Genomic DNA, 12,355 nt, shown 5'->3' with positions numbered 1-12,355 from the left:
TGGTTGTTGCTCACATGTGCCCCACACTAGTCGTTCTAGGGAGTCCTGAAGTCTAACAGATGCTTCCTCCGTCACATAGGAGACAGCCAGCAACCTCTTTTCACCTGCCAGCGCGGACTCTCATTGGTGAAGTGTAACTCGTGGGAGGTCACATTACCTTCAACATATCCCTTCTTTGCTGTGCAGGCGCCCTGACTGACCTGTAGGAGTCGCCGTTTACAACGACCAGAATACCACCCCACCGGCTTCCCTGCCGCTGACTTTGCCAATTGAGCCAGTATGACGGCCGGCCAAGCCGGAGGCAACGCAGACAGCCGGATTCGATACCGGTGTCTCTTGCGTTGGTGACGAGCGCTTAGATCGCTGCGCCACCCAGCCGCCCCAGGTAACGTCTTTTTTTACGTGTACTTTACCGAAACTCTATAAAAACAAAAAAAATACATGGGTTTATATGATCGCTGCTTCGGATAAAGCACAACAGTGCCACACACATCACAGACACCAAATCTCTCGAGACATTTACTTCACATAAAAACTTTATTTAAAATTTTCAACAACACAATATATAACTATTTAAATTTAAAATTCGAACTTAAAAATAATCTTAATAATAATCACAAACAAAGTAACAATTGAAAAACATTTACAATTGGTGCGGTAGTTGGCGATAGTCTCGGCCCTCCCAGACCAACGGTAGGGGGTAGAGTGCGCAACGACCAGGAAGGGGATTGGGAATTGGCATAACGACTAACATTGGGAGGGGAGAAAAACGGAAAAAGGAAGGGGGAAAAAGCAATTTTTCATAATTTACAATTATTGTGTTTTACAAGTTTCAGCTTGCTTGGGAGACAGAGGCCACCATTCATTGTTGTCCACACCATCAGCTGAATCTGAAAAGACAAAAAAAGTTATGCCATTAACTAGACAAAGCTCACTGCTTTCCAATTCCCAATGGTTAAGCCCCTTCCTTTTGGAAAACACCCTCCAGGGCGGAGATCTTTTTAAAAACTCTGTTTTGCCTGTATATATGTGTGGACACTACAGGTAAAACCGATTTTGGAAAACACCATGACCAATGGCCCTGTCCACATATACCATTGTTCCTGCAGGTTACATTTAGAGTTTAAGACAAGACCACTTTGAATATAACTTAATACCAATTTCACAGCCATACTGGCAAAAACATATGACGGAAAATTACCATGAAAGAAGTAATTCCATATGAACCGATAGGCCATTAATAGTTACTGTACTTCTTGCAGCCCGGGCATTTGCCCCAAAACGCATTTAAACGCGATAAAGAGAAGTTATTGCAACATGGAAGTAACTTCCTAATCCAATGCATTTTAAATAGCTATTGAAATAATTTTTAAGACCTAAAATTCTGATTATTCAATTTAAGACGCGGCAGGAGGGAACCCTGATATTGGATATTCTCTGCAATCAGAAGATCTTTTTATATATAAAATAAATGTGCTTTTAGAAATATCCGTGGACGTGGCCTATATAGTCACAAAACAATGGATTAACGTTCACTAATAAAAAGAAAATTGCAGGCTGTTCAGGAAAGAAAAGCTGGATGAAATTGGCCCTGGTTAGGGTCCTTCCATTTCAAACAAGTTTGACAGTCAAGTTTGATAAATGTATCAAATCAACCATCTGTTTGGAATGGTTATGATGCGCTTACAATATAATGGCAGCATACAAAAAAACAACACATCAACTTTCTTTTGTTCTTAAAGGCCCAATCAGTGATACTTTTTTACCATGCTACTTTAAAGAAATTGCATCTGCCCAACTTTGTAATGTAATTGATAATGATCATTGCAACATCTTGAAATAGCACTGATATAATACTTGATTATTGGTGTCTGTGACCTTCACCAATACCAGGTTTAAGCAGCATACTCTTGAGCTGATACAGTCTGTACTGGTGCACCACTAGTTGTGGAGGATGAGACTAAAGTGAAAATCAGTAAGCATGAGAAGTACCAACAAAATGTGTTAATAATACCCCTCCAACCCAACCACACGGATACCAAATGTCACCCGTATGAAAAGAGTGCACGTGTTCCTGTTAAACAGTGGAGAAATTACAGCAGTTACCCATCTTCGCTAGACTTTCAACTTCCACATCTGACATGATAGGACTAGGAACACACGATACCTCTGGTAAAACAAAGTCATTTTATATGAGAAAGAAACCCATAAACTACAACGTAATAAGGCCTTGTTTGGGCTGATAATACACACCCTTTACAGGGTATCTTTTTAAGACTTTTTAATGCCACTCAGAATTAAATTTAATACCAATTTCACAATAACAAAATGGCAAAAATCATGGGTACTCTCAGTACACTCATTCAAGGGTACTACGACTATGCCTGCACCTCATGGTACCAAAGCACCTCAAAGGCACTAAAAACAAGATTACAAACATCACAAAACAAACTGGTCAGACTACTGCTTAACCTTACTCCTAAAACCCACTTTACCCCTGCCTACATTCAAAACCGCTCTTAACACATCCTGCGCCAAAAACGTTGTACAACGTGTTTCAAGATCATGCTAATTCTGCCATTCCACGGCGTACAACGTTATTGAGATCATATTTAATTTTTTCGCCATGGTATTCAGAATGCCCTCACCCAGCCTCGGCTGATACAGTGGGAGCCTGCACAACTCTGCAACGCTTCAATACTGCCGCCTGGTGGTGATCGGGCGAGTTACAACCGGAAATGTATCTCTGGTGATCTCCGTGTACCGGGGAAATGCGTCCGGCACTCACATATTGTTGCGGGACTCTAGACACACATCGTACATATGGATCGCTGCCATAACTCAATAATCGATATGATTTGGGCGTTTATTATTATTATTAGGGATGTCCGATATTATCGGCCTACCGATATTGGCATAAAAATGTGATATCGGAAAATATCGGTATCGGTTTTCATTTCTTTTATATATATATATATATATATATATATATATATATAAACTAAAAGGAGAAAACCTTCAAGGGAAAGAAGGGACCGCACACTCCACAGGACTGGTTTTTGCTTATTTATTGTTGCACAACGCGTTTCGCTATCGCTTCCTCAGGTGCACCTGAGGAAGCGATAGCGAAACGCGTTGTGCAACAATAAATAAGCAAAAACCAGTCCTGTGGAGTGTGCGGTCCCTTCTTTCCCTTGAAGGTTTTCTCCTTTTAGTTTATTTATCTCTCTTGCGCTGACCTGCACCTCCAGTCGGGGTCCAACCAGATGTGCACGAGTCTTATTTAGTTTAATATATATATATATATTTTTTTTAACATTTCTATAACCTTTATTTAGCCAGGCAAGCAAGTAAGAACAAATTCTGATTTTATTTATTGTCAAAAGTATGCATAATGTTGTGTTAATTCCACAACAAGAGATATGTAATGTTAATTACCTGAAATTATTGCGTTTTTTTGGGGGGGGGGGGGACCCTGCATATATCGGTATCGGTTGATATCGGTATCGGAAATTAAGAGTTGGACAATATCGGTATATCGGTATCGGTAAAAGAGCCAATATCGAGCATCCCTAATTATTATACAAACCGGAAATGGATCTAGTCAAATAAGTGGGATCTTTTTCCTCCAGTCTCATCGGCGAACGGTAAGAGGACGCTGACGTCATTTTCAGCGTGAGTGTTTATTATTATTATTGCAAACTGCTCTGATCAATATATCAGCCATACTACATAAAGCATTTACTAACGATCACGGAATTATAAACGACCCCCCACCCCGTTCATCCGCGCATGATCAGTCATAACGTTTAGGATCATGTACAGTTGAAAAATTTAATATAGCGTGTATTGGCAACAAACGGCAGTTGATAATTATATATGCGTTTATGCCTATAACTCACGTTCTAGGAATTACTGCAGAAAACGATAAAAACATATCTATATTCAGGGCGGCTACGTGGCGTAGTGGGCAAGGCGCTCGCCACGAAATCTGGAGACGCTGGGCTCGCCTGTTCGAGCCCAGCGCTCCACATTTGCTTTCAGTTTAGCTGGTCGTCCGTACTAATACACATTGGCCGTATTAGGGGGTGGGAAACTGATGGGTGGGCATCGAGCGTTGTGGACAGCGACTCCTACAGGTCGGTTGGTGTGCCTGCGCAGTAGAATCAGGAAGTGTCGGGGGCAGCGTGAGCCTCCCACGCGTTACTCCTCGCCACTGAGAGATCGAGCTGCGCAGGTGAAAAGATGCGACTGCTGTTACCTCAAGTACCGGAGGGGACTTGTGCTATGTATGACTTAGTCCACATTGCAGCTGGCTTGTGGGAGGCAAGAAACAGCGTTCGTGACAGGGGAGGGTTGAATTGGATGATACTAAAATTGGGATGGGAAAAAAAATAGAAAAAATGGGAGAAAAAGTGGATAAAAAAAACATCTATATTCTAGACGGTATTTTCGTATGAATCTATGAATGAAAACGTATAACGTTCCTACATCCTGAACGATAGATAATCGATGTTGAATGGGCCATAGTAATGTCAATTTAGCAATACAATTTAAAAAGTTATAGCCCTGCAAAGAAGGTAAACATCTCCATAGACAGAGTGGTGGCAGAGAGTGGTATGAGATGGGCAAACTCCATGGCAGTTAATAATAATAATAATTAATGTGTTAAAGAGCACCTACGGGAGGCTGCAATTCGAAACTGGACACCGTAAATGTGCAACCCCCCCCCCCTCCTCCTAATGTACAGTCTCATCCCCATAATATGTATATAATATTTTCTGTTAGGATCTCTGGGTAACAGTACTGTATATTATTTGCATATCGTATATGTCACAAATGTAACAGTACTATATACCTGTATGTATGTCATGTATGTCCCTATGCCATAAATGTCATGATGTCATGTATGTTGTGTATGTCATAAATGTCACTATGAATTGAAAATGGGGGACCCTGATGTAAACAAGCCAAACGTCTTTCTCTGGTCTGCATCCCCTTAACAATTGTATGTATTGAGCCGTACTGTATTGTACCCATTCTGAAATCTGTTAAATAAAGTTCATTCATTCATTCATCCAGTTGTTTTGTTTTTGTGGTTTGGTTGAATGAATGAATGAATGAATACTTTATTTAACAGATTTCAGAATGGGTACAATACAGTCGGATTTAAGACATTTTAAGACAAATTAAGGCCTTAATAGTTGATAAACAAATTTAAGACTTTTTAAGGTCCCGCGGACACCCTGCTTTAATATGATTTTAAGACCTATTTGGACAGCCTGACCAATTTTCAACATTGTGCAGATTCTGTGCCAACTCAGAAGTTGTGGGGACCAAAAGTCGTAATAATAGAGGTTAAGGATCCAAAATAAAATAAATAAATAAATGAAGTTGGGCATGGTATGTATATATATTTTACAGTTTTTTTTTCTCCCTTTCTTTTCCTATTCAAAATTTGCCAAGATTTTTGATAATCGATGAGGTGAAAAACTCATGGCGGGCGCCCTCGTGGCGCACTGCATAGTGCCTCGCACACCTACGCGGCCATCCGGGGTTCGCCTCCCGCTCCGGGTGACATTTGTCGCATGCCTTCCCCACCTCTTCTTCCGTTCATCCTCTCCTCCTCTGTCGGTCGTGTCTGACCATGAAAAAGCAATAAATGCTAAAAAATAAACCTTAAAAAAATAAAAAGAAACTTGGTGCAGACCAACAAATCCTGCTACCAACTTTAGTTTTGACTGCGTTATAATAACAGAATTGTTGCCGTATTTTGATGCTGTGCTGAGGACCCCTGTGGATCTAGTTTGTAGTCTGTACCAGGGTTTCGTTGTCCGGTAATTAGTTTTTTTTACCGGGGAAATCTGTTGAAGTCCGACATATTTAAATATCTCCGGTCACAATGTCCTGTGAAAATAATTCCCTCTAAGCACAATTTGAATTGTATTAAAATAGTTACATTTGTTTCATTGTTGCTTCACCAAGCAGGTCTAATAATGACAACGATGTGTGTTCCTATATCATATCACGCGCACAGCAAGTTTGCAGCGCGACCTGTGGTTTGCTGATGAGAATGCCGGGGCGGGAGCGGATGCTGGATTAGCGAGAAGCATGCAACTGCAGAGCCGCAGCGCTCACAGTTGTGCCCGCACAGTGCAATACTCCGATTCAGCCATTGGCAATTCAGCCACTGGGTGGGTGGCGCTGCTGAGCGGTCCCCAGACCGGACCTGAAAGCGCTGCTGGCTCTGCAGTTGCATACTATTGGGATTAGTTTATCGCTTCGTTGAACGTTTCAGTGAACCCCACGATAATGTTGCCGTCTCTCTTTGCCAAATTTCTCAGTTCTTCGCTTGATATAATTTATACAAATGTCAAATATAACGGAATTCGTTAGCTCATAAAACTTTTATTATAACAGACTGCTGTTTAATGTCGGGCCGACTGCCCAGACACCTATTTGATTTCAAGTCAGCAGCAGCACGGAGTCTCGAGGGACTTATTTTGGAATATAATGACTATACGCAAAAGTAGCCTAGTTTTAAGTTAAAATATTATAAATCTACATGCCTTGAGGATGTCATTCTTTATATAGCCTGCCTATCAATAGTTTTTAAGCTCAATAAACTGACCGGAATTTCTCACATTTGTCCGGGAGATTGAAATCTTCCAGGACACGGAGACCGGCAACAATATTTTCTAACGGAAACCCTGGTCTGTACATTTTTCCAATGGCATGACAAGAGATTCTCATCTCAAGATTGGCCATGTAAAACAAAATTGTTATTAATTTTCTTGTAAAAGTCTTGTAGTGTCTGCAGCCTTACCTGGAACAGTTCCAAGGTTGGAGTTGTCGAAAAACTGCTTGGGACAATGTGACAGTGACTCAGAGTCTGGATCAAAGAACTTGCTTCTGGGGGGAGGGTTGAGGAGAGAAGTCTTCTTTGGTGAATCCTAAGAGCAGGAAATAAAGATGGGACAAGCAGTGCATTATTATGGTGAATGTAAACCAATGAATGTGACCAATATGGAAGATTAACTTTGGAAATCTAGGATGAGAAAGTGCCAACTAGAGGACTGCTCTCCACTAGAGTGGATATCTCCACCCAGCAGGTCTAATAATCTCCCCACTTTGCCATTTTTTATTAAACACATTTAACATACAAAAAAATCGAATATATAATACAATATAAAATGTTTAATAAAAATAATGGATTTCTATGTAAATAAACAGTACCGGTAGTTTCCTAACCAGTAGGCATACATAACAAGAAAAACAAAGAGCCAAGACTTAAACAATAAATAAGGGGCATAATTCCAAACAAGTAACAACATATTTCCCCACAAATCTTTTTCTTGCTATTTTACTAGGGTACATTTTTGTGATGAGAAATATAGTTTGAATTTTGAAATCATTAATAAACCAAACAAAGGAGGGCTTACTATGTATCCTCTTTTTATTACAAATAAATGCTCCCTTTGCTTTTTCTAAATACATATAGTCTAATTGGGATTGAAGACAGTTTCATTTAACATGTTCTTCCACTGATAATTCAGCTTTATAACATAATCTATTGATAACTAGTAATGTCCCGCTGTTTCGGCTTTAAACATTTTTTTTAACAATGTTTACTGGTCTTAATTGTAACTGTCCAACTTTAATTTTAAACCACTCCATTTACTCAAAACCACCATTTCTAATACAACAATTTCTTCAATCAGTTGTTTGACTTCTTTGCAACAATCTATAGAAACAGACAAACATGAAGGTGAAAGTTCCTTGTCTGCTGCTATACACTGCATGTAGACACCTTCAGACATAATGAATACATTTTTTTTATTTTTTATTATTCAGTATGTTACAAGAGTCTGTACCCAGTATGGATACAAATGTTTTTTTAGTTGAGCGAGCCAATTCTTTGTCCCATTCATTCCAACCACAATCCTGGTGCGATGTAGGGGACATCTTCTCAATCAGGAACAAAGAAGTGTGGGATATCTCGCAAACGACAATACCAGGTTCATATAATTACCTTGACAGAATCCAGGAGCCTTTTGGGTGAATTGAGGAAGTGGGAGCTCTCAGAGGACATGGGAAGACATCTCTTGGTGGGAGTGCAGGGGGACATGGGAACTCGTCTCTTGCTGGGAGTACAGGGGGACATATGTCTCTTGCTGGGAGTACAGGGGGACATATGTCTCTTGGAAGTACAGGGGGACAGAGGGTTATCCACTGCAACCTTGCCCTTCACCTTCAGCTTTAAGGCTCTGTTCTTCCATTTGGCAATCTCTGTTTGTTGACTGTTCACCAAGCTGTTGTAACAGGGGGATGAATAGCAGAGAAGACACTCATTTAATCATGTTAATAGACCATACCTTGGGTGTGTGGATTTCACCTTCAAATAATGAACCATAGAAGTCAAATCTATGGCTAGTTGTGCATGTATGGCTGTCCCAATGCCCTCCTGTTGACTGACAATCCTGAGCCAAGACCCCTAGTACTTAAGATAAGGTACTTGGTAAATTCCCACCACTGCATTCCCAATCCAAATAATTTCAATTGGATTTCAAATTATGTTCACCATTAAAAAAAAATCAAAATGGCTTTGTATGGTTCTTCTTCTGAAGGCTTCAAATGTGCCAGTACAAGCTCTCATGCAGGCTAACATTGTTACCTTTCCAATTCTGTAATTTTCAACTTCAGTAGTTTGACCTCCTCCTCCAGTTTGGCCTTCGTTATGAGAATGCTGCTTTGGACGGTATGACCTTTAGGGTGCATCAGCCTGGTACAGAGGTCCTTGCCCTGATTGACTGCAGTAAACAGAGTTAATCACTTTTTCCCCCCTCCACATTCATTTTTATTATTTCTTCATTTTTAATTGGATGATATAACTACTTCACAGACTAAACTTAAAAAGCTGTCTGCCATTGTTGTGACAGAAAAAGAGATGGGTCCGCATTTTTAAGAGGCCTAGCTGATTTGCCACCAACTGAAGAGTCCTTTCAGTAGTACAAGTACCAAAATGTTAGCATCACACTAAGCATTGCTCATGGAAGTCAATTGCCAACTTGGGAACAGAGTGGAAAGGAATCCCAACCTGAGCATAACATAAAAGCAAAATGGCAGCTGTGTAAATATGGACAAGGAGGGCATGAAGCATGCTTAATAGCAATAAAATGTAGAATGCTTCATACCACCCACTGACATCCACTAGCATGATGCTAATAGTTTGTACTTCCTATAGATGCGTTTCTCGTCCACGTCAGACTCCCGTGTGCGCACGCATCAAGGGGGCAAAAAGGACAGTAAAGAAACAATCAATTCATGCCAAAGCTAGATAATATAAAAGGTGAAAGACAAGATTTGGCAAAATGACATCCAGCTGTTTTTGTTTGAAACAACCATTAGTCAGGGGAGTGTCATGGTTTCTCCAGAGCCCAGTCATACTTTTTTAGTGCAGCAGCTTACGCAGGTAGGCGGCAACTTAGTCACGTGACTCAGTTGGTATTGCTGATTGGCTCAAACACGGTATGGAAGAGTAGTTTTTAGGTGGACTGAAGGGACTCCCAGTTTATGATATACTTCTTAAATGGTACTCTCCCTTTAAGCAAAGGGATACCTCAGTGGTTTACACCATCAATACAAAAACATTATGTGGAATCCAGTTTTATAAATGTTTCAACATATTCCTTTTAACCCTTTCACTGCCACACGACAAAAGGTTAACCCTTTACTATCACACAACCGACAGCGAAAGGGTTAACCGGCTGTCATGTGGCAGTGAAAGGGTTAACCTTCTGTGTATTGTCGCAGTGAAAGGGTTAACCATTTTGGTAGTGCGGCAGTGAAAGGGTTAGAGCCCCAATCAGTGATCCAAATGTAAACAAATGGGTAAGAAACACATCTTTATTTATTATTTTTTTTGATCCACTTTTTCTCCCATTTTCTACATTTTCTCCCATCCCAATTTCGTACATCCAATTCAACCCTCCCCTGTCACGAACGCTGTTTCTTGCCTCCCACAAGCCGGCTGCAATGTGGACTAAGTCATACATAGCACAAGTCCCCTCCGGTACTTGAGGTAACAGCAGTCGCATCTTTTCACCTGCGCAGCTCGATCTCTGTGGTGAGGAGTAACGCGTGGGAGGCTCACGCTGCCCCCGACACTTCCTGATTCTACTGCGCAGGCGCACCAACCGACCTGTAGGAGTCGCTGTCCACAACACCCGATACCCACCCATCAGTTTCCCACCCCCTAATACGGCCAATGTGTATTAGTACGGACGACCAGCTAAACTGAAAGCAAATGTGGAGCGCTGGGCTCGAACAGGCGAGCCCAGCGTCTCCAGATTTCGTGGCGAGCGCCTTGCCAACTACGCCACGTAGCCGCCCCTGAAACACATCTTTATTTATATTCTCTTGATACAAGGACCACCATCAAACAGGTAATTATACCACCATTGTATACTGTATTTTGTGACTATAAATAGTTTGTTTATAGCCAAGAAGGGAGATCCCCCCCTTGAATGGCCCTTCTAAGGTTTCTCTCCTCCACATTGCCTGTGGTGCATTTTCCCCTATTGCTAGGTTTTAGTGAGTTTTTCCTTACCTTCGCGTGGGGTATGTCTGGGAGTGTTGCATTCATTTATTTAAAAAAATGTGGACTTCATGGTGTTTTTGTTTTGTTCTTGATTTATTGTGATGTTTCTTCTTGACTTGACGGCCCATGGGGACATTAACGTGTTTGATTTGTTGTATAATGTTTATAAACACTGGAGTATATCTCTATCTTACTCTATTCCTAGTTATAATGGGAAGCTTAGTAAAGATTTTGATTTCACTAATAGCAGAAATATTATCTTCTCAGATGTCCCTGGGACAAGATCTCAAACAGGGGTCCCTGACCATGGACTTACAGGACTCCTCCTGCTGGGATTCTCTCAGAGTCTCCTTGAGGTTCCTCAGGGCCTGCTCCTTCAGGTTCAGCAGTGTGTTCATCTTCTGGATCCTGGAGACGACACAAAGCTTGGTCACAACTGGGAAAAGTTCAAATGTTCAACAATGATTCAATTACAACTAGGCCGAGAATCGATGAGTCCTAAAATCTTATTTTTTTTTTTACTAGAGATTAGATTCAGTTCGATTTTGGTCACAGAGTCCAATGGATTTCATAAACTACCCAATGCACTTAAAGCAGGTAAAGAACAGAGGAATTTCAGAATTGAAATCTTGCAAGACAAAAAAAAAGGTTATCAAGTTAGGTTGAATAAACAAAAGTAAGAAGGGGAAGGAATCTTACTCCACTTCATGTTTTGAAGTTGCTGTGGTCAACTTCACCTCCAATTTGAGCAATTGGGCCCGGCCTTCTTTGAGCTCAACAGCACTAACATTTCTCCTAGTGTGGTCCTAAGCAAGAAAAAAAAGGCAAATAACTAAGCAAGAATGAATGGATGAATACACAAATGGATGTGTTTAAGTATTAAGTATTTAGCATGCTTAATCTCAAATATGGACATGTTGTAGTGCATATTGGGTGAGTGTTGTAGTGAAAACCTGGTAGCATTAGATATAAAGTACCTCAGACTCCCGTAGTTTGTCCTTCAGGGTTTGGATGGTCCTGTCTTTCTCCTCAACCTGTGCGCAAGTGTCTTGGAGCTCAGTCTGCAGGAGCTGAGTGGCCCGTTTGTTGTTGGAGACCCTGTCGCTGGCCATCAGCTGTTCCTTCTCCAGCTGCTCAACCTGGATGTGTACAGCCTTACAACAGAAACACTGATTTTAACCTTTATATATACTGGGATGATTTGTTTAAGCAGGAGTGGGCATATTGGTTGCCAAGCCAATGCAAATGAGGTGGAATAGGACTTTGCCGTATAACATAACGTTCCCCGTAGTTGTATTTAAGGCCAACCGCGCTATTTAAGGCCAACCCCGCTAAACAAAAAATCACATTTCTTATTTGTGCTGGCTTAAAGCACCTGGGTGACCAATTTGCCCACACTTGAAGGTCAAATGTTGACGGTCATAGGATGGGAATATCATTTTAATTATATTTTTAGGATTGATTAACAGTTTAACAAAAAATTTCCAAATGTTGAAAATGAGAAGCAAAATGTATTTATTTTATTTAACCAGGCAGGTCAATTAAGAAAAAGATCTTGATTACAATGACGACCTGGCGAGAGGACAAAAAGCCCTCTCGAAAGGTAAGGGGGAAAGGGAACAAAATATTTAATGACATTTAAAAGAAGCAGATGATACATACATCACAGTGGTAAGAGAAATAATTAAAACACACATCAAACTAACAACCAACATGACATCATTGTGTGACATCAATGATCCGCTTTAACCCATT

At 40.8% G+C, this 12,355-nt stretch overlaps 1 protein-coding gene across 2 annotated transcripts in view; it reads right to left on the bottom strand.

Moving 5' to 3' along the window:
• Positions 1 to 518: 518 nt before the first annotated feature.
• Positions 519 to 12,355, bottom strand: part of cenpe (centromere protein E) — a 109,662-nt gene continuing 97,825 nt past the window's right edge. For both annotated transcript variants that reach the window (XM_084323715.1, XM_084323716.1), the window contains exons 52-58: positions 11,578 to 11,754; positions 11,300 to 11,406; positions 10,917 to 11,008; positions 8,675 to 8,810; positions 8,033 to 8,312; positions 6,827 to 6,953; positions 519 to 890 (exon numbers count right to left, since the gene is read on the bottom strand). In XM_084323715.1, coding sequence (XP_084179841.1) covers positions 814 to 890; positions 6,827 to 6,953; positions 8,033 to 8,312; positions 8,675 to 8,810; positions 10,917 to 11,008; positions 11,300 to 11,406; positions 11,578 to 11,754 — 996 coding nt within the window. In that variant the 3' untranslated portion in view covers positions 519 to 813. The remainder of the gene's footprint in view (positions 891 to 6,826; positions 6,954 to 8,032; positions 8,313 to 8,674; positions 8,811 to 10,916; positions 11,009 to 11,299; positions 11,407 to 11,577; positions 11,755 to 12,355) is intronic.

This window comes from Notolepis coatsorum (genome assembly GCF_963971535.1).
Source record: "Notolepis coatsorum genome assembly, chromosome: 10".
Lineage (NCBI taxonomy): Eukaryota > Metazoa > Chordata > Actinopteri > Aulopiformes > Paralepididae > Notolepis > Notolepis coatsorum.
The sequence above is the reverse complement of the archived record's forward strand: the minus strand, read 5'-3'. Positions and strand labels throughout refer to the sequence as shown.